Here is a 21,265-nt window from a genome sequence, read left to right as displayed (position 1 = left end):
TCTCATCAGTGGTGCAGTGGAGTTTCTGCTTTGGAGTCATCCCTGACTAGGTTTGAATCCTTGCTCAACATATTACTAAGCCGTCTGAACTTTGTCAACACACCTCTTTAGCTTCAGTATCCTCATCTGTCAAATGGGGCCATAATGCCTACTTCATGAGATTGTGGTGAGAGTAACATGAGATAACAGATGTATCCTGGACTGTTGTTGGAGCTCAGTAAATGGTAGTATCTGCGTCCCTTCTGAGCTTTCCTTCCAAGGAGTTTGGGTCACAAAATCTCATCCAACTGAGAATATCAGTATCCCTTGCTTTTCACAAATTCACTAACTTTGTAAGTGAAGCCTTGGGAATGATTTAGTCGCTTCCTTGAAGGTTCTAAAGGGTCATTCTACAAAGGAGAGCAACTCATATTCATTAATTCAAAAGTATTTCCTGAGGACTCACTACATGCTAGTGCGGGATAGAGAGACACAGTTCCTGCCTTAAAGGAGTTCTGACACAGTCTGGTGCAGTCAAAAGAAGACATTGTATGACCTTGACACAAAGTTTTACTTTTCTGAACTCGAGTTTCCTCACTTTGCAAAAGTGGTCAATAATATATTCCATTGTTAGTTGGAGAGAAGGGGTAAGACATTCAGACACCATAACAAGGCTGCATCAAATTTGAAGGCCAGTGGTACAAAAAGGTAGAAACAATGTGTTGAGGAGTTGAACAGTGGGAGAGATTATTTTCAGCTGAGCTGAAGAAGCAATACTTTCTATAGGAAGTAGGATTTTGAAGCCTTCATTCAGGCCACAGTTACCAATAAAGGCATTGATTGCTGGGTTGGAGTTCAGTGGCCAGAGCTTTGCAGAGAAAGGCTTGAAGATCAAACAAGGAACATGAAGGTGGCCAGTGATAGGGCTAGAAAGGTAAATTGAGGCAGATCTTGGCAGATATTGAATGTCAATCTAGAGGTTTGACCTTTATTCTGTAGCCGATGAAATACCAGTAAAGCTGATCTAAACATTGACATTACAGAGTAGATTTTGAAAATAAAAGCTGAATCTGACATATTGGGGTGGGGGGTGATTTTGAGGGGAATTCAATTCAAAGGAAGATTTAGTCAACAAGAACATGTTATTGGCAGGACATTGTGCTAGGTGGCATAGGGCAGAAGACAAAGATGTTAAGATGTGGACCCTGTCCTCAAGAAGCTTATAATCAAAAGGGTCAGATAAGACATGTACACAGAAAAATACAACCCAAGGTAGACTGTGATAAGTGTTATAATAGAACCCCAGCCCAAGTGCCTGAGCTCATCAGAGGGTGAGATTAATTTACCTCTCCCAAGAGACTGGAGGCAGGCGACCAAGTCAGAGGGTCGTCTTTGGAATCCTAAGCCGAGACCCAGGAAGTCTCAGAGGGGATGTCGGAGGTCATCCAGTCCACTTTCCCTCCTGTCGGGATTCTCTGTCCCAAGTAAACAGTAACTTTAAAACAAACAAAAAGTGGAGCTCTGAAGAAAAACTGTGAAGAGGCTGTGGGAAGGGAAAAGAAGACGACGAATTCAGCTTTGAGGTGCTGAGGTGCTGGTAGAAGCGACTTACTTCCAAATGGAGAGTTGAAGGCCAGGAAATGGATGAGATCAGGGAGGGAGAGTGTGCCTGGAGAGAGGAAAGATGAAAACAGTAACTAGGGGAACACCCACGTTCCAGGAGGTGGGAGGAGAAAGAGGAGTCAGAGAAGGAGCGGCCAGAGAGAGGTGAGAAAAAAAAAACAGTAGAATACCTTGTCACAAAGTTTTTAGAAGAGGGGGATGGAAGACAGGGTGGGAGGCCCCAAGGGAGCAGAAGAGGGGAAACTGCAGCAATAGGGACTGAGGTTAGACCTGAGGTTGCCATGGACATTTCAATGAATGAAGGCTTTTCCAGAGACTCCACAAATAAGCTGGATTCCCTGTGTCTGGTACATTTTAAGATGGAGCCTTCCCGGAGGCCAGAGGAACCGGGCTGTGTGCTCTGATCTCCAAAGATCTGGCGGTCAGCTCTGTAATTAGCACTACCTCTCCTAACCCGAACCAGTCCCTCCAGGAACTGAAAAGCTGAAGAACATACTTGGGAGGGATTTCACACCCGGCTCTCTGGCCCAGCCCGGTGAAGTCCCGTTTCATCATGCAGCTTTAATGACTCTCCGGAATGTCACTCTCGTCTGGTATTGCCAACAACCTGACTAAACCCTGTTGCAAAAGTTTGCAGCATTCGTCCGGGGCGGACTACAGCTCCCAGAGTTCCCGGGCGCTTCCCGGTGCCGATTGGCTGAGCCGTAGGCTCCTGTGGGAGGTGTCGCCCCGCCTCCCCAGGAAACAGGCACCTGATTGGCTGCGGCGCGGGGCTTTTGTGTCCCCGCCCTTCCCCAGGGACCGCGGCGGGCAGAGCGGAGCTGCTGGTGTCAGAGCTCGGAGAGCGCTGGCAGTTCCGCGGTGGGGATGCTGAGGAGCGCTGGGTTTGCGAGCAGCCCTGGCCACTGCGGACTTCCGAGGCGCTCCGGGCCGTGAAAACCCCTGCGCCGCGGCCAGTTCCAGGCTCCCGAGGCCATTCACCATCCAGAAGCCAGACGAGCGGAGAGTCCAGCGCAGCGGCGGCCGTTCCCGGATCCTGGGCTTTCGGAGTGTTCTGGAACCCCGAGAGACACCCCGGGGCTCTAGAACCTCCCCAGCGGCCCGCAGTCCCGGCTTCCTGCGCGCGTTGGTCCGAAAGCCCCTCGGGTGCACGGGCGGTCGGCGAGCCGCGGCTGGGTCCTGGCGCACACCATGATCGTTGCGGACCCCGAGTGCCGCGCCGAGCTGAAGGGCTACCTGCCCGGGGCCGGAGAGGTAAGCAGCGGCCGAGCGACGCCACTCTTCCCTTGAACCCAGAGCCGCGTCCGAGCTTCGGGCTGTCGCGAGCTGAGTCTGTGAGCCAACCCCCACCCGGCTCGGGGAGGGGGAGTGGAGCGCGCAAGCCGGAGTGGGGTTGCATCAACTGGCAGCCTCGGCTCCCTCCGCCTCCTCCCCCTATCCCCGGGGCTGTAGAGCCCTCCAAGGCTCCCTTGGACTCCTGGCCAACGAGAGGGGAGCCTTCTCGACGTTATCTTGGGTTTGGGCCCTGGTCGAGGGAGTCTTCAAGTCCAGGCAAATCCCGGCGCAGCGGCCCGACCACTCCTCCTCCCCGCCCCCTTCCGCAGATCCCTTCCTCTAGGCTGGGGCTAGAGGAACTGTTTCTAGGTAGGATATGTACCCGCTGCAGTGCCCCCGCTCGGGGATTGGAGCACTTGGGGCTGGCCCACGGAGGTCGACCTCGTCCCCCACCCCCACCTGCACCCCCGATTTGGATTGGGGGCGTGGGCGCTTCGGGGCCTTGGCGGGCTGCCGGGTACGCCGCGGCCAAAGCTCTGGGGAGAGGGGGAAAACCCTGGCCGCGACACCAGAAGCCAAACGCCGATTTGGCTGTGCCCTACTAAGTGGTCTGACGTCCCAGAAGTTTGTTTTGGAGGGACTCTCTTTGCAGTGAGGCTGGGAATACGGCTGGACCCAATCTGACACCCCCTCCCCCATTACCACCGCCACGGACAATGGCCATCTTATTTATTACGCACCTACTGGATGCCAGGCTCCGGCTTTGCCTTTTCGCTGAGTCCTCAGGATTAAACTAGCAAAATATGAGCTATACCATTAATAGTAGCCCCAATTTACGAGATGAGAAAATTGAGGCCCAGGAGGGGCTATAGAGAGGCTTCCTTCACTAACCCAGCAGAACAGCTCATTCTTTGGCTCGGGTGTCTCTAGGATTTCTAAGTGTGCTTGACACAACGGAGAGTTTTGCTTGTTTCTTGAGTTTACAGGCATGGAGCCTGGCGCAAGTGTCTTACTGGGGTTGGGAGTCAGACAAGTGCTAGCCCTGAACTGTGACCCTGGGAAAAACAGCTGCACTTCTCTGAGCAGCATGGTTTCCGGGGGTCCCCGGTTTTCTGTTAGCTTGTCACCTTTCCCTATCATGGTTTAGGAGCCCAAGTGGAGGGACGAAAACTGCTCCTGCCACTTCTCAGTTGCGTGACTTTGACCAAGCTACCTTATTCTGTTTCCTTCTTTATGAAAAAATGGAAATAATTTTATTTATTGGAGCACCTGGGCACTAGAGCAGGCGTGCTCCGGGTTCATGTTGCAGCCTTCCCACTTACTTTCTGTGTGACCTTGGCCAAGTGATCACTTCTATGATCAGCAACTTCCTCCTGTGGAGATTTGGTCATATTTCCAAAGGACTGTTGGGAGAATTAACTGAGAATACATGCAAAGGCCAACGCGCAGTGCCTAGAGCATAGCAACTACGTCCTGTATCAAACACGCTAGCTATTTTTAGATTGTGGCCACAACACATATCTCCCTTTCCCCAGGGTGTCTCACAAGGGGGTGTCCGAGCCCACCCCTCCTGCCTGAGGTGAGAATTGGTCCATCCCTCTCTGGAACAGTGTCTGGGAAGTGATCTGGGGAGAAGAGTGTGCCCCAGGTGGACTGGGAAGGCTCTGAGGGTGTGGCCTTTAGATGGAAGCCAGCTGTCAACAGCAGGCGGGGGTGGGGGGAAGCTGGCGATGTCTGACCCCTTTCTACATATTCTCTCTCAAGAAAAGAGGACCTTGGGAAAATGTCTGTTTTAAGCAGAATCTTGAGAAGACAGTAGGGTGCTGAACTTACAGAACCAGGTGCTCAAGGCCCAAGGGAAGTTGGACAAGTATGAACAAGGAATGTACAGTCCCCTCAACTCCCATCACTTCGCCACACACGCTTTCACCGGGTCAAGGCCTTCACACGCTTCACTCTAGTACTGGTGGTATGTTCTCAGAGCCCTCTTGGGCTCTAGAATCGCTTCCTGAAACATCACTGCCTCAGGGAAGTCTTTCCTTCCCCACCAGATGATTCCCCTCTGCATACCTGCTTCCTGTTCCCCTTCTCCATTGCAGGAGCTGTTATCCCAATTACAGTATAACAGTTGTGTAATCAGGAATTTCTTGCCTGTCTCCTTTGCTAGACTAGAAACACTGTAGGTCCCATCCCCAGCACTGTTCTTGGTACCTAATAGGTGCTCGTAACTATTTGCCCCTTGTTGGCTTAGCTGACCCTTGTGAACTGTGCAAGCTTTGAAGTCAGATCTGAGCTCCAAAAGAACCTCAGTGAGCTGTCTCTGAAGAAGGGATAAGAAGAAGTATTTCCCTCCAGATGGTTGTGAGAAATCGGCCAGATCATGGTGGGCATATGAGTTTATATGCACCACTCACACACCCCTCCCTGCAAGGCTGGAGATCAGAGGCTGCTTGGGCTCTGTCTCCCTCTCAGGTGTAAACCCAGGCAAGTATCTTGAGTTCAGCAGCCCACAGGGAGGGGAGTCTCTGCCCCTTCCCAGCTGGCAGAGTGACTTCGAAAGTCTCCGTAGCTGAGTCCTGGAGGTTGCAGGCTCTGGATAGGATACCAAGAATAAAGGCTGGGGCTACTCCAAGAGGCTGATCTGGGTGGTGGACAGAACCCTTGCAAGTCAGACTGAGCTGAATTCAAATCTCAGGTTGGCCTCTTGTCAGCTGGTGCTTAACCTTTGGAACCTTAATCTTTCCTTGTGTGCAGAAGAGACCCCCACCCCCACCCCCAAACTGGTGAAGATTAGATGCAACCAGTGTGCTAGTGAAAAGTAATATGAAAGCTGATATGAAAGGTAACTTTTAGTGAGCGCTTAAATCAAGAGCCAGACACTGAGCTCTGAGGTATTATCCTCTCTTTACAACTTGCCTGAAGCCCTCTCAGTTGAGTGGCCACCCAGACGGCTGTCTGACCTCAGTGTTCCTGCTGCCCTGTGTGGTCCCCTCAGTTGGAACTCATTGGTTTTCCCTCTGCCCCATCCTAGCTGTGTTGCCTTGGGTAGGTCACCTGCCCCCTCTGGTTTTCCTTTCTTTATCCGCATAGTCAGGGCGGGGATTTTGCCTTTATCAGGTGTGCTGAACCTGCACTGTCCAATATGGTAGCCCTTAGCCACATGTGGCTATTGAAATTTAGATAAATTAGATTTTTTAAAATTAAAAATTCAGTTTTTTGTTGCACTAGTCACACTTCAAATGCTCAGCCACTGTGGCTAGGGGCTACCATATTTATTGGACAGCGCAGATAAAGAATATTTCATAATAGCAGAAAGTTTTATTGGACTCATTGTGCTAAACTCTGGGGTAACAACAGAGAACTAGATCCAGTGTGTGCTCTCAAGGTAAGAAACAAGGCAGGATGACAAGGGCTGTGATTGGGGCAGTGGGTCCCCTGGGAATGTAGACAGGGAGAAGGAGCTTCTCATTCCTGGTGAACCCCAGAGGCAAAGCCTTGGGGCTTCTGAGACCTTGAGAAGTTTAGAGAATAGGAAGTTTCTGCAGTTGAGGAAACCTGATTTGTATCCTAACTCTGCTACCTCCTTCCTGGCTGAGTGACCGGAAGTGACTTGACCTCTCTGAACCTTATTCCCCATCTGTAAAATGGGAGCTCTGGTAGTAGAACTCCCTTAAAGTGCACATGAAATAAATGCTTCGCCAATGGTAATCAGCGTTGTTACCCACCATTATTATTATTGACTTCCTACCCCAGGAAGTAGGGGAGGGCTGATTTGGAGGTGTCATCTCTTGGTGGTGGGCCCCTGCCCTGTCTGCTTCCTCTCAAGTTTTGGGTGTCTAGGTTGGGGAAGCATTCAGGGTACTGGAGCTCTGGATTAGAATCTACTTGGTCTTGCCTTCAGGGCTTTGCACTTTCTGTTACCTCTGACTGGAATGCTGGTTCCCTAGATCTTTATAAGCCCTTTACAGGCCTATCAACTCATTTAGATATTTGATATTTAGATATCAACTTAAAGGTTGTCTCCTCAGTGGCTTTCCCTGTCTACTAGGACTGAAATATTGCACACACTCCCCCACCCCATCTATATAATCTCTGATTTGAAATCCTATTCATCATTTGTTTGATTGTCTTTCTCCTTTAGATCGTAAATTCTGGGAAAGCTAAGATTTTGTCTTTTCACTCCTGTACTCTTGCTGCCTGCAATGTAGTCATCAAAAATATTTGTTGAGTGAACAGATTAATTCTGGTTCCACCTGGAAAGCACTTAACACAGTGCCTTGTAATTGAGAAAGTGATCAATAAATGGTGTGAAACAATGGCCCTCCCTCCCTGGCAAATTATGCTGGGCCCCACCCAATTAAATTAGAATTGCTGGGCCTTGGCATTGGTATTTTTTAAAAAGCTTCTCAAAGGGATTCTAAATGTGCAGCTTGGGTTGAGAGGCCCTTGTTTGAAATAACAATGAGGTTAATGATCTCTGACTTGTTAAGTGCTTGCTGTGACAGAGGTACTGAGCTAAGGCCTATACAGGCAGTAGTACCTCATTACATCCTCATGACTACCCAGTGACAGTAGGTACTATTACCCTATAATTTGGTGAGGAAACTGAGGCTCACATAGCTAGCAGATAATAGGTGGCGGAGTTGTCATTTGAGCCCAGGCAGTTTGTGTCAAGAGCCGCTATCTTTTAACAGTATTCTATCGTCACAGTCATCATCATCATCTTCATCAGGGCTGATAATGTTGGTAGATCCAGACCTATCATTTAAAGACCCACAGGCATCAGTTTCTTCCCTTGACAGCTCCTGGGGCAGATTTTAGAATGGGAAGGGATTCCCAAAGCTTTTCGCTGTCCCTCGCTAGTACCCTGGTGGGCCCTCCCTGTCCCACCCCCCCCCCAACTCCCCCAGTTCCTTCCTGCCCTTCCCCACCACACCTGGCTGTGGTTTTCTATCTGTCCTTAGGTCCCCTGAGGGGGAGGCCCAGTTTGTGGAGTCAGCAATCCTTATCTCCCAGACAGAGCTGTTAGGTTTTTTTTCTCTTTGGTGAGGGAGGAGGGAAGGTGAAACGGGAGTGCTTGGGGACTGTGGTGGTTTCTATGCTGGACTTGGACCAGGCTGGCCTAGTAGATCCCAGAACTATGGGCTGAAAGGGGCCTAAGCAGTCAGCCCAGCTACCTTCTTTGTCCAAGATTAAGGCCCAGAGAGTCTAGGTTACTTTCTCAGAGTCACACAGCAAGTTAGTGGCAGCAGAATTGGTACACATGCCTGGGACTTTTGTACCCTTGTTCTTTCCTTTGTGGTCTTTCAGAGCCCCACAGCTCTACCTCCCTCAGGGGGATTTTGGCTATGTGAAAAGGAAGGTTCAATTATAATCTTTAGTCCCTGGACACTTGAGGATTAGCAGTAAGTCTGCATTTGAATGAGGAGGGGAGAGTTAGGAGCACACCGTCTCTGTCCAGTGAGGGTATGACTCTGGTTTGGATAAACTGTTTCTAAGGCCAGTGCTGAGAGCCCCCTCCTAGGTATCAAAACAAATGGATAAATAAAACTGGTGGTTTCCATAGAGGCTCCAATATACCACGTCAGAATAGCCGCTACCATCAGCGTTGTACCGCCCTGCCCTCCACGCCTCTCTGCTTTCTCTGTTTTCTTCATTCACAGACTAGTGTGAATTACCTGGCTCTGTTCTCCACAGAATGTGATCTGGTAGTAGGGAGACCTATATCAGACAATTAGAAGGCAACGTTTTCAGAAGCAAAAGCATTGGGAATTGGGGGGGGTCACAGATGAGGATCAGAAGAAAGGTTCTTAGACCCTGGAAGACAGAGTTAGCTCTGCAAAAGATGTGACCAGTGGGAGCACGGTGGGCCGGAGCCACTAATGGTCTGGAAGGCTACAGGAGGCGGAGGCAGGGTTTTAAGCCAGTGATGAGATTTGCACTTGAGAAAGTGCACTCTGGCTACAGAAAGTTTGCCCTCTTTAGAAACCACCAGGGTCATGTACTCACTAGCTCTGCTCCTGGTCCCAGAGGTGGGGTTGGGGGAGGATGCTTTATTTATTCATTCGTTCTGTTAACTTGGTAGAGGATGGATAGGAGAGGGCAGGGCTGTGGAGGCAGGGAGACCATTGGTGAGGCTGTGGGTGGTAGTCCACACAAGAGATGGTGGTAGTCTGTCTATAAGGTGGTGATGGCAGGAGGGATGAAGAAATGACCATTTGAGAGAGGCTGAAGCTGCATCATAGGAATCTAGGGGACTTGGTAACCTGGCTTCAGGATACGAACAAGAGGGGTTCTTCTATAGGTTCTCCAGGGCTGCCAAGAAGGTGGCCTCCTGGAAATGTGCAACACAGTGGCTGTATATTTCCCTTGGGGCTATATAGTGGGCTCCTGTGTCCCTTCCCAGTTCCTGAAGAACTCAGCCTGTGGGATAAGCTCTCTTGGTCGCTTTACCCTTTCTTCACCCACCAAACTGGTATATATCTCCACCTGACTGCTTCATGCAAGGTGGGCCAGAAAGGTGATTTTAAAAGCTCAGTGTGGGGGACTTCCCTGGTGGTCCAGTGGTGAAGACTCTGCGCCCCCAGTGCAGGGGGCCCGGGTTCGATCCCTGGTCGAGGAGCTAAGATCCTGCATTTCGCATGGTGCAGCCTAAAAAAAAAAAAAAAAAAACTTAGTGTGACCCCTCGGATAGGAGGAGAAAACTGGAGAGAGAACTATCTTCTTAGTCCTCGCTTTTACCTCCATCTAACCATGATGTGTTTCCTTCTAGGAGCAGAGGGAGAGCCGGGCTCGGCGAGGCCCTCGAGGGCCCAGCGCCTTCATTCCAGTGGAGGAGGTAAGCTTGGAAGGGGTTAGGAATTGTTGTTGGTCCCTGGGAAGAAAGGACATGGGGCACTGAGTGTGTGGGGGGCTTTGCTGGTCTCTTGAAATTGCAGGTTTGAAACTACCCCTTCAGGTTCTTGACCCATTTAATCCACAAAACAGCTCTGTGAGGCAGGCATATCAACCCCATCTTGCTGGGAAGAAACAGGCTCAAAGAGATAAAGTGATAGTAACACAGCTAGGTAATGACCAAACTTGTGATTCCCAGAACAAGACTTGTATTTCCTTAAGAAGATAAAACTATGCATGTTTATCTTCTCATCCTTGACTGTGCGTGTATTAAAGTTTTTTTCGACTTCAAAAGTAATATGTGTTCATTATTTTTAAATTTCCAATGTTTCAGAAAGCTTTAGTCTCTTACAGTCCCACTCCCACAGAGAATCACTGTTAACCATTTGCCACTGTTTTCCAGACTTTTTTTCATACAGAGCCAAGGTCATAGTTTATAACATGGTTTTGTTGTTGTTGTTTATTTGGGTTTTTGGTGGGGTTTTTTTTGGTTGTTCTGTTTTATCTTTTCACTTAATACAACAGAGACACCTTTCATCCACTGAGTCAGGTCATCCATTCATTTATTTAACAGATATCTATTGAATGATTAATGTGTGTCAGGCACTGTTCTAGGTACTGGGGATACAGCAGAGAGCAAGACAGACAAAAATCCTTGCCATCATGGAACTGACACTCCAGTGTGTGCCTGGTGGTGGGGGAAACTTCAAAACACATGAACAGACAAATTAAAAAATAATAGTTTCCTTCTTTTTCTTTGGCCTTCAGTGAACAAAGACAAATGTTTCCTTGTCCTCCTTGCTCTCCTAAATGTGTAGGCCAAGCAGTTAATGAACTGTTAACAAACGTCTAAACTCTTCAGTTCCTTCCACCCTTTGTAAGTGGAAAGCACACAACCACCCGCTGATTATTTATGTCGGGAGCCCAGAATTTTAAGCTCAAATATTGTTCTTATCTTTTATTTTTTCATTTATAAATAACCACTCCTCTTCTGTAATAAAGGAAAGAAATAGGCTTTGGGGTTAATCGGGAATTGAATCCTGGTTCTGTCATTTACCAGATCTGTAACCTTGAGCACAGAATGAAATCTCTCTGGGTCTTGATTCCCTCATGTGTCAGTGGGGGAAAATAATAGTATTCACCTCACAGAGTAACTGGGAAGAATCAGTGAGATAATGCAGGCAGGGAACGCTCCAAACTCAGACCTGGCGTGGAGAAATCACTCAGGAAATGTGAACTATTTTGCATCCACCTCCAGTGACTGCGTGGATTTGCACTATTAGAATAGAAGCTCTGTGGGGAATTCCCTGGCAGTCCAGCAGTTAGGATCCTGCGCTTTCATTGCCGAGGGCCTGGGTTCAATCCCTGGTTGGGGAACTGAGAGCCCGCAAGCCACCCGGCACAGCCAAAAAAAAAAAGAAAAAAGAATAGAAGCTCTATGAAAGCAGGAGCAGCTGTACTTTAATCTCTGTGCCTGAGCCTTCCTATCTAAAATTGGAGAAAACAGGTCTCTAATTTCATAGTTGTGAAGATTAAATGAGTTAATATATGTAAAGTGTTTGAACAGTGCTTGGCACTTAGCGAGCATTATATAAGTATCGACTAGTATTATATAAAGTGTCTAATAAGTATTTGTTTAATCATTTAATGAAATATCTTTTCCTCCCCTGTTCTCCTTTTTTTTGGACATGGTGGTTGTCTTCAGTTCCTTGCTATTAAAATCCCAGTGAATGCAATGAATATGTTGGTTTCTTTGGTGGGGAGGGGAGGAGGGGAAGCCATCCCTTCCTCACCTTTGCTTGGCAGGTCCTTCGGGAGGGAGCCGAGAGCCTTGAGCAACACCTGGGGCTGGAGGCACTGATGTCCTCCGGGCGGGTGGACAACCTGGCAGTGGTGATGGGCCTGCACCCCGACTACTTTACCAGCTTTTGGCGCCTGCACTACCTGCTGCTGCACACGGATGGGCCCTTGGCCAATTCCTGGCGCCACTACATCGCCATCATGGTGAGCCTGTCTGAGCCTGACTTTTGTAGGGGTGGACACATTGGGGGATTCGGTCCTTAGATCTCTTTGCTGGGGGCTTGATTCCACAAACAAGGAGGAGAGGCAGCATAGAGCAAAGCCCTGGCTTTATCTGACCATTCATCGAATTTTAGATTTTGAAGAGAGGCATATGTAATGCCTGCTTTGCAGATTGGAAAATTGAGGCACAAAAGAGTCAGGTGACCTGCCCGAGGGAGGACAACAAACCAGTGGCAAAGCTGGGGTTAGAACCTAAGTTTCCTGCCTCTCAGGCAACAGTGAGGCTTGTGATGTTCCCTCCATGGGGTACCCACCCGAGCAGGGCACAGAAAGAAGAGGGTGATCTGGGCTCTGTCCACCACCTCCAGGCCGCCGCCCGCCACCAGTGTTCCTACCTGGTGGGCTCCCACATGGCTGAGTTTCTGCAGACTGGCGGTGACCCTGAGTGGCTGCTTGGCCTCCACCGTGCCCCTGAGAAGCTGCGCAAGCTCAGCGAGATCAACAAGCTGCTGGCACATCGGCCGTGGCTCATCACCAAGGAGCACATCCAGGTGCAGTGGGCAGAGAGACGGGTCCCCGAGGGAGCACGGGGGCCGGGCTGGGGCATGGCAGGCAGCCCAGGGCAGGCACTGAGCAGGTCTGGCCTTTCCTTTTCTCTCCAGGCCTTGCTGAAGACAGGCGAGCACAGCTGGTCCCTGGCTGAGCTCATCCAGGCCCTGGTCCTGCTCACCCACTGCCACTCGCTAGCCTCCTTCGTGTTCGGCTGCGGCATCCTCCCTGAGGGGGACCCCGAGGGCAGCCCCGCCCCCCAGGCCCCTTCACCCCCCAGTGAGCAGAGCACACCCCCCAGCAGGGACCCACTGAACCACTCTGGGGTAAGTCACGGGCTTCAGTCTTGGTGGGAGAGGAAGCTGGCATGGCCCCTGGTCCTTGGGTAGAAGACAGCGCCTCCCTATCTGAAGCTGCTTCCCTATCGCACACTGAGAGGCCTTAGAAAAGTTATTTGATTTTGAAACCCAGTTTCCTCATCTGGGAAATGAGGATAAAGACTCGCACTACATAAAGGGTTGTGAGGATGAGATGAAATAACCATGTGACTGGCCTCAGCATGGAGCCCCGTGGGCTTCAAGTCACTGACTTTTAGAACTTTAAAAATACAAAGTTTGCCTCTCATTCTATAAAGTGGCCTTATTTGTTTGTATTTTAAAAGTACAGATACTTTAAAAAGCCCTTACCTGTGAGGGAAGTTGATGCTCAGAGAAGCCGTGTCTATTCTCTAGCTCTTAAACATCACTTTGGGGAGCACAGGCCATGTGAGCTGTCCAGTGCAGTGGCTGGCACAGAGGAGGCACGGGGCTTTTACAATCGCTCAGGAAGGCCTGGCATGTGGGAAAGACGTGTGGGGTTTCTGGGGCCCAGGGAGGAAGAGTAGATGGTCACCACCAGGTCTCTCCTGCAGGGCTTTGAGGCCGCCCGCGACGTGGAAGCTTTGATGGAGCGCATGAGGCAGCTGCAGGAGAGCCTGCTGCGGGATGAGGGGGCCTCCCAGGAGGAGATGGAGAGCCGCTTTGAGCTGGAGAAGTCAGAGAGCCTGCTGGTGACCCCCTCAGGTACAGGGTCACAGGTGTCCAGGTTCAGGGGCCGCCCCCTCCTTACATCATCTCTGCTGGGAAGCCGGTACCTCCATGCCCTGCAGCTCTGCAGCCACATCCCAGCCACCACAGGCCTGATTTACCTCCTCCCCCAGGCCTGGCTCCTGCCGAAGTCCTGGTCCCACTCGATGTGGTGAGGGGCTTTCTCTGGCCCCCTACTCTGCGTTCCCCAGCCCCCTAATGGTGATTAATCAGGAGTGGAGGCCACTGTGCCCCATGCCTCGGCCTCACCATGACCTCTTTCTGACGTCCTCAGCGGACATCCTGGAACCCTCTCCAAACTCAAACATGCTGTGCTTTGTGGAAGACCCCACTTTCGGATACGAAGACTTCACCCGGCGGGGGACTCAGGCGCCCCCCACCTTCCGCGCCCAGGTAGGCTCTCCCCACTGGTCTTAGTATTGCTTTACAAGCAAGCAGGGGTGGGTGGTTTGTGTAGTTAGAGATTTGGGCACCTTCTCTCCCTCAGGATTCCACGAGGGAGGTGGGAGACCCTGGATGTGCAGGGACCCACCTGTGCCCTAAGCTCAGGGGATCCTGATCACAAGGAGGAAGTCATCACCAAGCGGCATGCTCCTCCGCTTCTCAGGTCCAGACCAAGCAGCGGGTTAGACCTGTGGGGTGGAGAGACACATTATGGAGAGCCGAGGTGTGCTCCAGAGGATGGCGTCTCTCCGGCTAGCCTTGGGCCCCGGACATCCTCCTCACTGACACCTTCCCGCGTTCCTCAGGATTATACCTGGGAGGACCATGGCTATTCACTGATCCAGCGGCTCTACCCCGAGGGTGGGCAGCTGCTGGATGAGAAGTTCCAGGCAGCCTATAGCCTCACCTACAACACCATCGCCATGCACAGCGGAGTAGATACCTCCATGCTCCGCAGGGCCATCTGGAATTACATCCACTGCGTCTTTGGCATCAGGTGAGTGCAAGACCAGGGCATGAGTGTATTGCAAGCCCTCAATCTGAGCTCACAATCGTTTCCTTTTTCTGTTTGTTTTTCTTTCCCTTTCTTCCTGCCTATATTGTTTTTCAAAGCAAATGTATTTCTTTGCTGATTATAAAAGATAATAGCCATGCTCACCTTTTGAAACTCTTTAATCCGACCCCCAGAGATAACTAGGGAGATTTTATATATATGTGTGTGTGTATGTATGTGTATGTGTGTGTGTGTATATATATATATATATTGAGAGAGAGAGCTATATTTGTATTTTCATTCCAAGTAGCATTTCTTCTCATAACAAATAAAACAACAGAAATGCCAACAGGAGGGGATTTTAAATAATGACATATCCATTCAGTGAAATATTATGCAGCTATTAAAAATTATAATAATGGTTTATTTATATTGCCATGGGAAAATGGTCAAAATGTATTGAAAGAAAAGAAAGCTGGCTACCAACCAGAATCTTCTTTTTGTTCTTTTTTTTTTTTTTTTAAACTAAAAGTGTGTACATGCATGGAAAATGTGTGGAAGACTGTACCCTAAAACGTTATTTGATAATGGTTGTCTCTGTATAGTATATGATGAATTACATTTTCATTCTGTTACCTAAGTATTTTCTGATTTTTTTGAGTAGGTTTTTTTTTTAATTGATGGGATCATACTTGATATATTCTGCAACTTGCTTTTTTTACCTAATAATCTATTGTGAACCACCTTCCTTGTTGGTGTGAATAGATCTTTCATGCTTTTTAGCCACTGCATAGTGTTGTTATGGATGAAGTGTAATTATCCAACCATTTCCCTATTGTTGGATATTTAGGTGGTTTGAAGTTTTTCACTATTACAAATACCATGTGCAATGACCAGTTTTATACCTAAGTCCTTTTCTTTTTATTAATTTATTTATTTATTTTATTAATCTTGGCTGCGTTGGGTCTTCGTTGCTGCACGCGGGCTTTCTCTAGTTGCGGCGAGTGGGGGCTGTTCTTTGTTGCGATGTGCTGGCTTCTTATTGTGGTGGCTTCTCTTGTTGCAGAGCACGGGCTCAGTAGTTGCGGCATGTGGGCTAAGTAGTTGGGGCTCGCGGGCTCTAGAGCTCAGGCTCAGTAGTTGTGGCGCACGGGCTTAGTTGCTCCGCGGCACGTGGGATCTTCCCGGACCAGGGCTCGAACCCGTGTCCCCTGCATTGGCAGGCGGATTCTTAACCACTGCGCCACCAGGGAAGCCCTATACCTAAGTCCTTGTAGGTAAACCCTAGATGTGAAATTACTTGTCAAAAATATACACAGAACAATTTTTTTTTTTTTTAAAAACCTCACTCTGATAATGTTGTGGGAAATTTAAAGAATTAAAGAAAGAAACAATTTCCCAAAATTCTACTACTCCACAACCACATCTACATTCTGAGATGTTTTCCTCCATTGCTTTTTTTCTTTCTTATGTAGTTGCTTTTGTATAGTTGAAATTATAATTGTTATTTCGTTTTTTAAAATATATGCTTGATGTTTGTAAAGAGCCAGATTTTTAGTAAATTTAGGAAACAGATAACAAAAAGAGGAAAATAAAAATCATCCATAATCCCACCTGCTCTTATTATTGTCAAATATTTCTTTCCTGTCTTTTTTCCATGCACAAATGACCAAAACATATATAATTTTACAAAAATAAGACTTTCTTGTCTACTGTATTTATTTTACTCAGTTTAATCAAATGAGAGCATATTTTAGAGAACACATGATTTTTTTTCTTGCTTTTCTAGTTTAGCTATTTATTCCAAGCATCAAAAAAAAAAAAAAAAAATCCCCAAAGTTTTAAAAAGGTACATGCTCCTTGTAGAAAAATGTGCATTTCTGTGCGTTACTAGCTGTAAATCATATTTCAGTGAGTGGGTTGAGCTGTGCTTAATTGGCCAGCCTCCTTCTGGCCAGCCTCCTTGGCAGGTTTCTAAGCCAGGGAAGGCCAAGGATGGACGGGCATCTTAGGGTGTGTGTGGCACAGGCTAGTTCCTGCCCAGCTGCCAGGTCCAGGCTCCTCCACTCTCCAACATGGCCCTCACTCCTAAATCTTTTCTACCAAATCTGTCCTCTAGTCTAAAACTGGTCTTCTGGGACTTCCCTGGTGGTCCAGTAGTTAAAACTGTGCTTCCACTGCAGGGGGCATGGGTTCGATCCCTGGTTGGGGAACTAAGGGCCCACGTGCCACGAGGCGTGGCCAAAAAAAAAAAAATTTTTTTTAATTTAAAAAAAAAAAAGAAAAATTAAACCAGTCTTCCTCATCCACACTGATCTGTGATGACTCACTGGCTTACTGGACTAGGGAGTGACAAAGTGGCTTCTAGACTTGTCACCAACTTGCTCTTTGACTTTGAACAAGCTAATTGCCTTCCCCAGGCCTTAGTTTGCCCATCTGTAAGATGACTACCGGCTCCTTTTTCTCTTTCCCTCTTCCTTCTCCAGGGTAAATATTTGCATTGATCTCCTGCCCCATCTTCCATGCATGGCCTCAGCTGCAAAGTAGTGACTATGACCTTGGAGTCAGGCAGAGCTGAGTCTGAATCCCATTCCCAGATGTATGACCTAGGGCAGGTGACTTCCCTTCTCTGAACCTCAGTTTCATCTATAAAATTGAGGCTGATGAAATACAATAAATTGTATACAATAGTTTTGTATACAGTAGTGTACAGTAGTTTTGAGGATGCCATGAATACATGTTCACATGGTCAATACAGCATGCTCACCCTCTGTGCATTCCCCTACGAGTCCAGTGGCCTGTGATATATGACATCAGCTGTTTTTCTAAGAGGAACAAAGTGTCTGGTTGCTTCCTCCCTTCTGCCTTTTCTTGCCACTCTCTGTTCCTCCTTCTGCAGGGTGGGGCTGGGGAGAGGAGATACTTGTGGGAGCAGAGGGTAAGTGATGCTCCTGGGGCCTTTCCATCCAGATATGATGACTATGACTACGGGGAGGTGAACCAGCTCCTGGAGCGGAACCTCAAGGTCTATATCAAGACAGTGGCCTGCTATCCAGAGAAGACCACCCGAAGAATGTACAACCACTTCTGGAGGCACTTCCGCCACTCAGAGAAGGTGCGGCTCTCGGGGGAGGAGCAGGACGGAAGCAGACAGCCTGGCCCATGGAGGAGGCAAGGGGTGGGGACCCAGTGAGGTGCCCCAGACTAAGTCTGTTCTGCCAGATGGGGCACCTGGGTGTATTGTCCTGGGTTCATGTCCTACTCCACTGTGTGGTTTCAGACTCCATTTACTCACCTGTAAAATAGGAGTGTGCTTCACAGGGTCCTCAGTGGCAGCCAGAAGGACCTGGGTTCAAATCATAACCCTATTACTTGGTAGTCATGTGACCTTGGGCAGGTCATTTTGCCTCTCTGAGCTTGTTTTCTTTACAATAGGAATAAAAACTGCCTGCCTTTCAAGGTTGCTGGGAGGATGAAATAAGCAAATGAATGTAAACCTCTGATCCCAAATAGATGTCAGGGGTAGCTATTGTTTTTAGTTTCGGGGGATGAAGAGATTAGCCGTGATAAGGATAAATGTGCTTGAAATTCTAACACAGTCCTTGCACCAAGTTGCTTAGAGCCTTAGGAAAGGTCAAGGCATCTCTGTAGGAAAGGGAAGGATGAGGGACTTCCCTGACAGTCAGGTGGTTAAGACTCTGTGCTCCCAATGCAGGGGGCACAGATTCAATCCCTAGTCAGGGAACTAAGATCCTGCATGCCACACAGCATGGCCAAAAAAAAAAAAAAAGAGTGGGGAAGGATGAGTGGTCAGGGATAGTGGCAGTCTGGGAGGGAAGGGGATGGCGAGGAGTGACATCAGTTGCCAACAAGCCCTTGTTCTGTGCCCCAGGTCCACGTGAACTTGCTGCTTCTGGAGGCCCGCATGCAAGCCGCCCTGCTCTATGCCCTCCGCGCCATCACCCGCTACATGACCTGACTTGTGTGCAGGACCTGGGCCTGGAGCAGCTGACCCTGGGGGCATCCTTCTCCCTGCAAGGACTTCTCTGTCTGGAGACAGACCCTAAGCCTGCCTGTCCCACACCCACCCACCCTATTCTGGTGGTGGGCCTGTGTGTGATGTGCAGCCCCCGAGCCACAGCCTCCTTCTCACTAGAATGGACAGGATCATTGCACTGACTCTGGGATCTCAGCTCTGCCCCTGGGAGCTGGAAGAGGACTAGCAAATCTCCAGGCGCCAAGGCCCTTCTTCCTGCCCCTACCCCCAGAGGCCAAGGGCACAGGAAGGAAAATGGGCTGAGCTCAGACTTGTGTGCCAGCAGGCGGGGGCCCGGGCAGCACAAGTACTTTGGCCTTCCTGGCCTGGGAAGTCCCTGGCTGGCCCCCAAGGGAGAGAGGCAAACACCTCCAGGGACTGACACTCCAAGCGGCTTTGCCTTTCCTCCTGCTTCCTCATTCTCAGACTTCATTACCTCCCACCTGCCATTCATCCATCAATGTGAAAGTCAAGGTCACAGCTGGTTTGTGCATCCCGCTCCCCAAAAGCCTGTTCTGTTAGGCAGCCTGCAGGCCTTTCGTTCCCTGGTTGCCCCAGTCCTAGTTCAGTTCCTTTGACCTCCTTTGTTTGCCGTTTTACCCTTTTCTCCCACACCTGGTGGTATGAGGCCCCAGGAGAGAGACCAAGCACATCAAACAAGCAGATTATCTCTAGAGAGTTTGGACTCTCTGTTGGTCACTTTGCCTTTAGAAGAGGAGGGAGTATTATATTATACATTCTCTGTATTTTTGTGTTTTTTTTTGTTTTTTGTATTTTGGTTTTTTATGGGTGAGGTTCTTCAGGGCCTCAACCCTAGAGCCGTAGTCAGTGTCTGAGAGAAGGACAGGGAAAAATCTGTCCTCCCCAGAGCTGCACCTGCCCTGCAGAAGCTGGCACCCCACTTTGCTATCTCCCATGGCTCTGCCACAAACATTTGCCAAAAAAGCAAGCCTTTCTAGGTGGTTTAGGTGGCACATGGCTCAGGGGGAGAGGCAGGAGACCCCAGGGTTCTTGTGTGGGCCCTGGCACTGGCCAGGTGACCTCCATTTCCACAGTTGCAGACTGAGGGGTAGTTTCTGAGATATTTGAGCCTTCACTCAGATTCTGAGGCCAGCAGCCAACTGCAATCCTTGCAGGATCTCGAGGGCTTCTGGGGAGCCCCCCACTCTTGTAGTCAGTCTCTCCGGGCTACCTGCCAAGGACCTCCCCACCCCCATCCCAATTTCTGTCCCTTCTCCTCAATTTTAGGTGGGTTGCTTGGAGGCAGAAGCAGCCGAGGACTGATCCCAGGCACTTTCTGTAGCAAACAAGCTGTGAATTATGACTTCCCTTGCCCTTCTTCCGGCAGTAAGTGCCTCCCCTCTGACCAGTTGGGAGGTGACCGAAGAAAGGCAAGGGCCAAGCTGCTGCTGCTTCTGACCCTCCTCTCTGGGGTGGGGCAGGAGAGGAGCCTGGTCATTGTGCCACATTTCATACCCGTGCAGGCATGGGCAAGCGACTGGCACCCCCTTCAGGCCTCCAAGCCCTCCCTGCAATGAAGCTGGGCAGGAGAGAAGAGGCCCCGGCATTGGGGTTTGGATTCCAGAGGGGACAAGATGACTGTACATGTCCCCGGGTGGGTGGGGAGGAGGATTCAGTGTTCAAGTGCAGAAATCTTTGCCTTTGCTACCAGTTCTGTATGATGAGAAATAAAAGTTCACTGAGGTTTTGTTTTGTACTTCTTGTTAATGGGCTGTTTTTCCATTTCCTAAGGGTCATGGTTCACCTCTTGGCATAAGCAGGGAGCAGTGATTGCATCATGGACCTGACCTGCCTGCCCTTACCCTGCTAAGCACTTGTGCCCACGACCGCAGGGTTGGGAGTGGTTAGCACTAAAAGTCTACTTTTGTCCCTTGGGTGTCCAGCCCTGCCACTCATCTGTGGCTGGCCTGGCATTGTGGAATAATAATGGCCATCTTATTTTTCTTACTATGCCTGGCCCCGGGCTGGGTACTTAGAGTCATTTCTCTGAATCCGCAGCAAAATTCTGTAAGGGAATTGAGACTCAGAGGTCAAGTGACATTGCTGAGGCCGCATCAGTGGTCAGTGGTGGAACCAGGATTGCAACTGGGGTCAACTTGATCCTGAGGCCTTGGCCTGTGGCAGACGGAGGATGTTTGAGAATTTCTGGGGGACCCTTTGTTTCTCCTGCCTCATCACATTACTCTTACTTGCTTCTCATCCTTGCCCCCCCCCCCCCCCGGCACCAAGGAGACAGATCCAGGCATAAGGAGTTAGATGTGACTCCAAGTTGTGCCAGTGCCATTTAGTAGCTGTGTGACCTTGGTCAAGCTTCTTAGCTTCTCTGGGCACTAGGAACTCTAGCAAGCTTATCAGAAAAACCACGTCATGACTAAGAGCTAAGACCTCTCCTGCTGGCTTCCCACTTCCTCTAAGTACTGCCGTCATAAAATGAAAACTGGGTCTCCTCCAGGAAGCCTCCCCTGATTGACTCTCCTATACCCTTTCCCGTCTTCATTTTTGCAGTGTTCCTATACACTCATTCTTCCTTCTGGAGTCATTTGATCGGGTATGAGAGAAAGTAAGTCAGACTTGGAGTACAAAACTTAGATTCTGGTCCTGACTTAGTCATTTATTATCCCTGGGAGGGGGAGGGTTGATTAATTTCACTGTGCCTCAAGTTTGCCAAAAAAAAAACGAGGGCAAAACATTTTCTTTTCCAGGTAGCATCATTGAGTGACTGTTGCCAGATGTTTTCAAAAGTAATCTCTCCATCTTCACAGCAACCCTGTGAGAAAAGAGTGGTGGTCCCATTTTACAGATGTGGAAAAGGAACCTCAAGTGAGAGTCTAGGGAACACTAACA

At 49.3% G+C, this 21,265-nt stretch overlaps 1 protein-coding gene across 1 annotated transcript; it reads left to right on the top strand.

Moving 5' to 3' along the window:
* Positions 1-2,421: 2,421 nt before the first annotated feature.
* Positions 2,422-20,117, top strand: SESN2 (sestrin 2). The gene is made up of 10 exons (XM_061186899.1): positions 2,422-2,856; positions 9,650-9,715; positions 11,578-11,775; positions 12,162-12,344; positions 12,456-12,668; positions 13,253-13,403; positions 13,702-13,820; positions 14,177-14,367; positions 17,335-17,479; positions 18,257-20,117. Exons 1-10 carry the CDS (start codon positions 2,794-2,796, stop codon positions 18,341-18,343), a joined length of 1,416 nt encoding a protein of 471 aa, XP_061042882.1. The 5' UTR covers positions 2,422-2,793; the 3' UTR covers positions 18,344-20,117.
* The last annotated feature ends 1,148 nt before the right edge of the window (positions 20,118-21,265 follow it).

The sequence above is a fragment of the Eubalaena glacialis genome, chromosome 3, assembly GCF_028564815.1.
Source record: "Eubalaena glacialis isolate mEubGla1 chromosome 3, mEubGla1.1.hap2.+ XY, whole genome shotgun sequence".
In the NCBI taxonomy this organism is placed as follows: domain Eukaryota; kingdom Metazoa; phylum Chordata; class Mammalia; order Artiodactyla; family Balaenidae; genus Eubalaena; species Eubalaena glacialis.
This window is presented reverse-complemented; position numbering and strand designations above follow the sequence as displayed.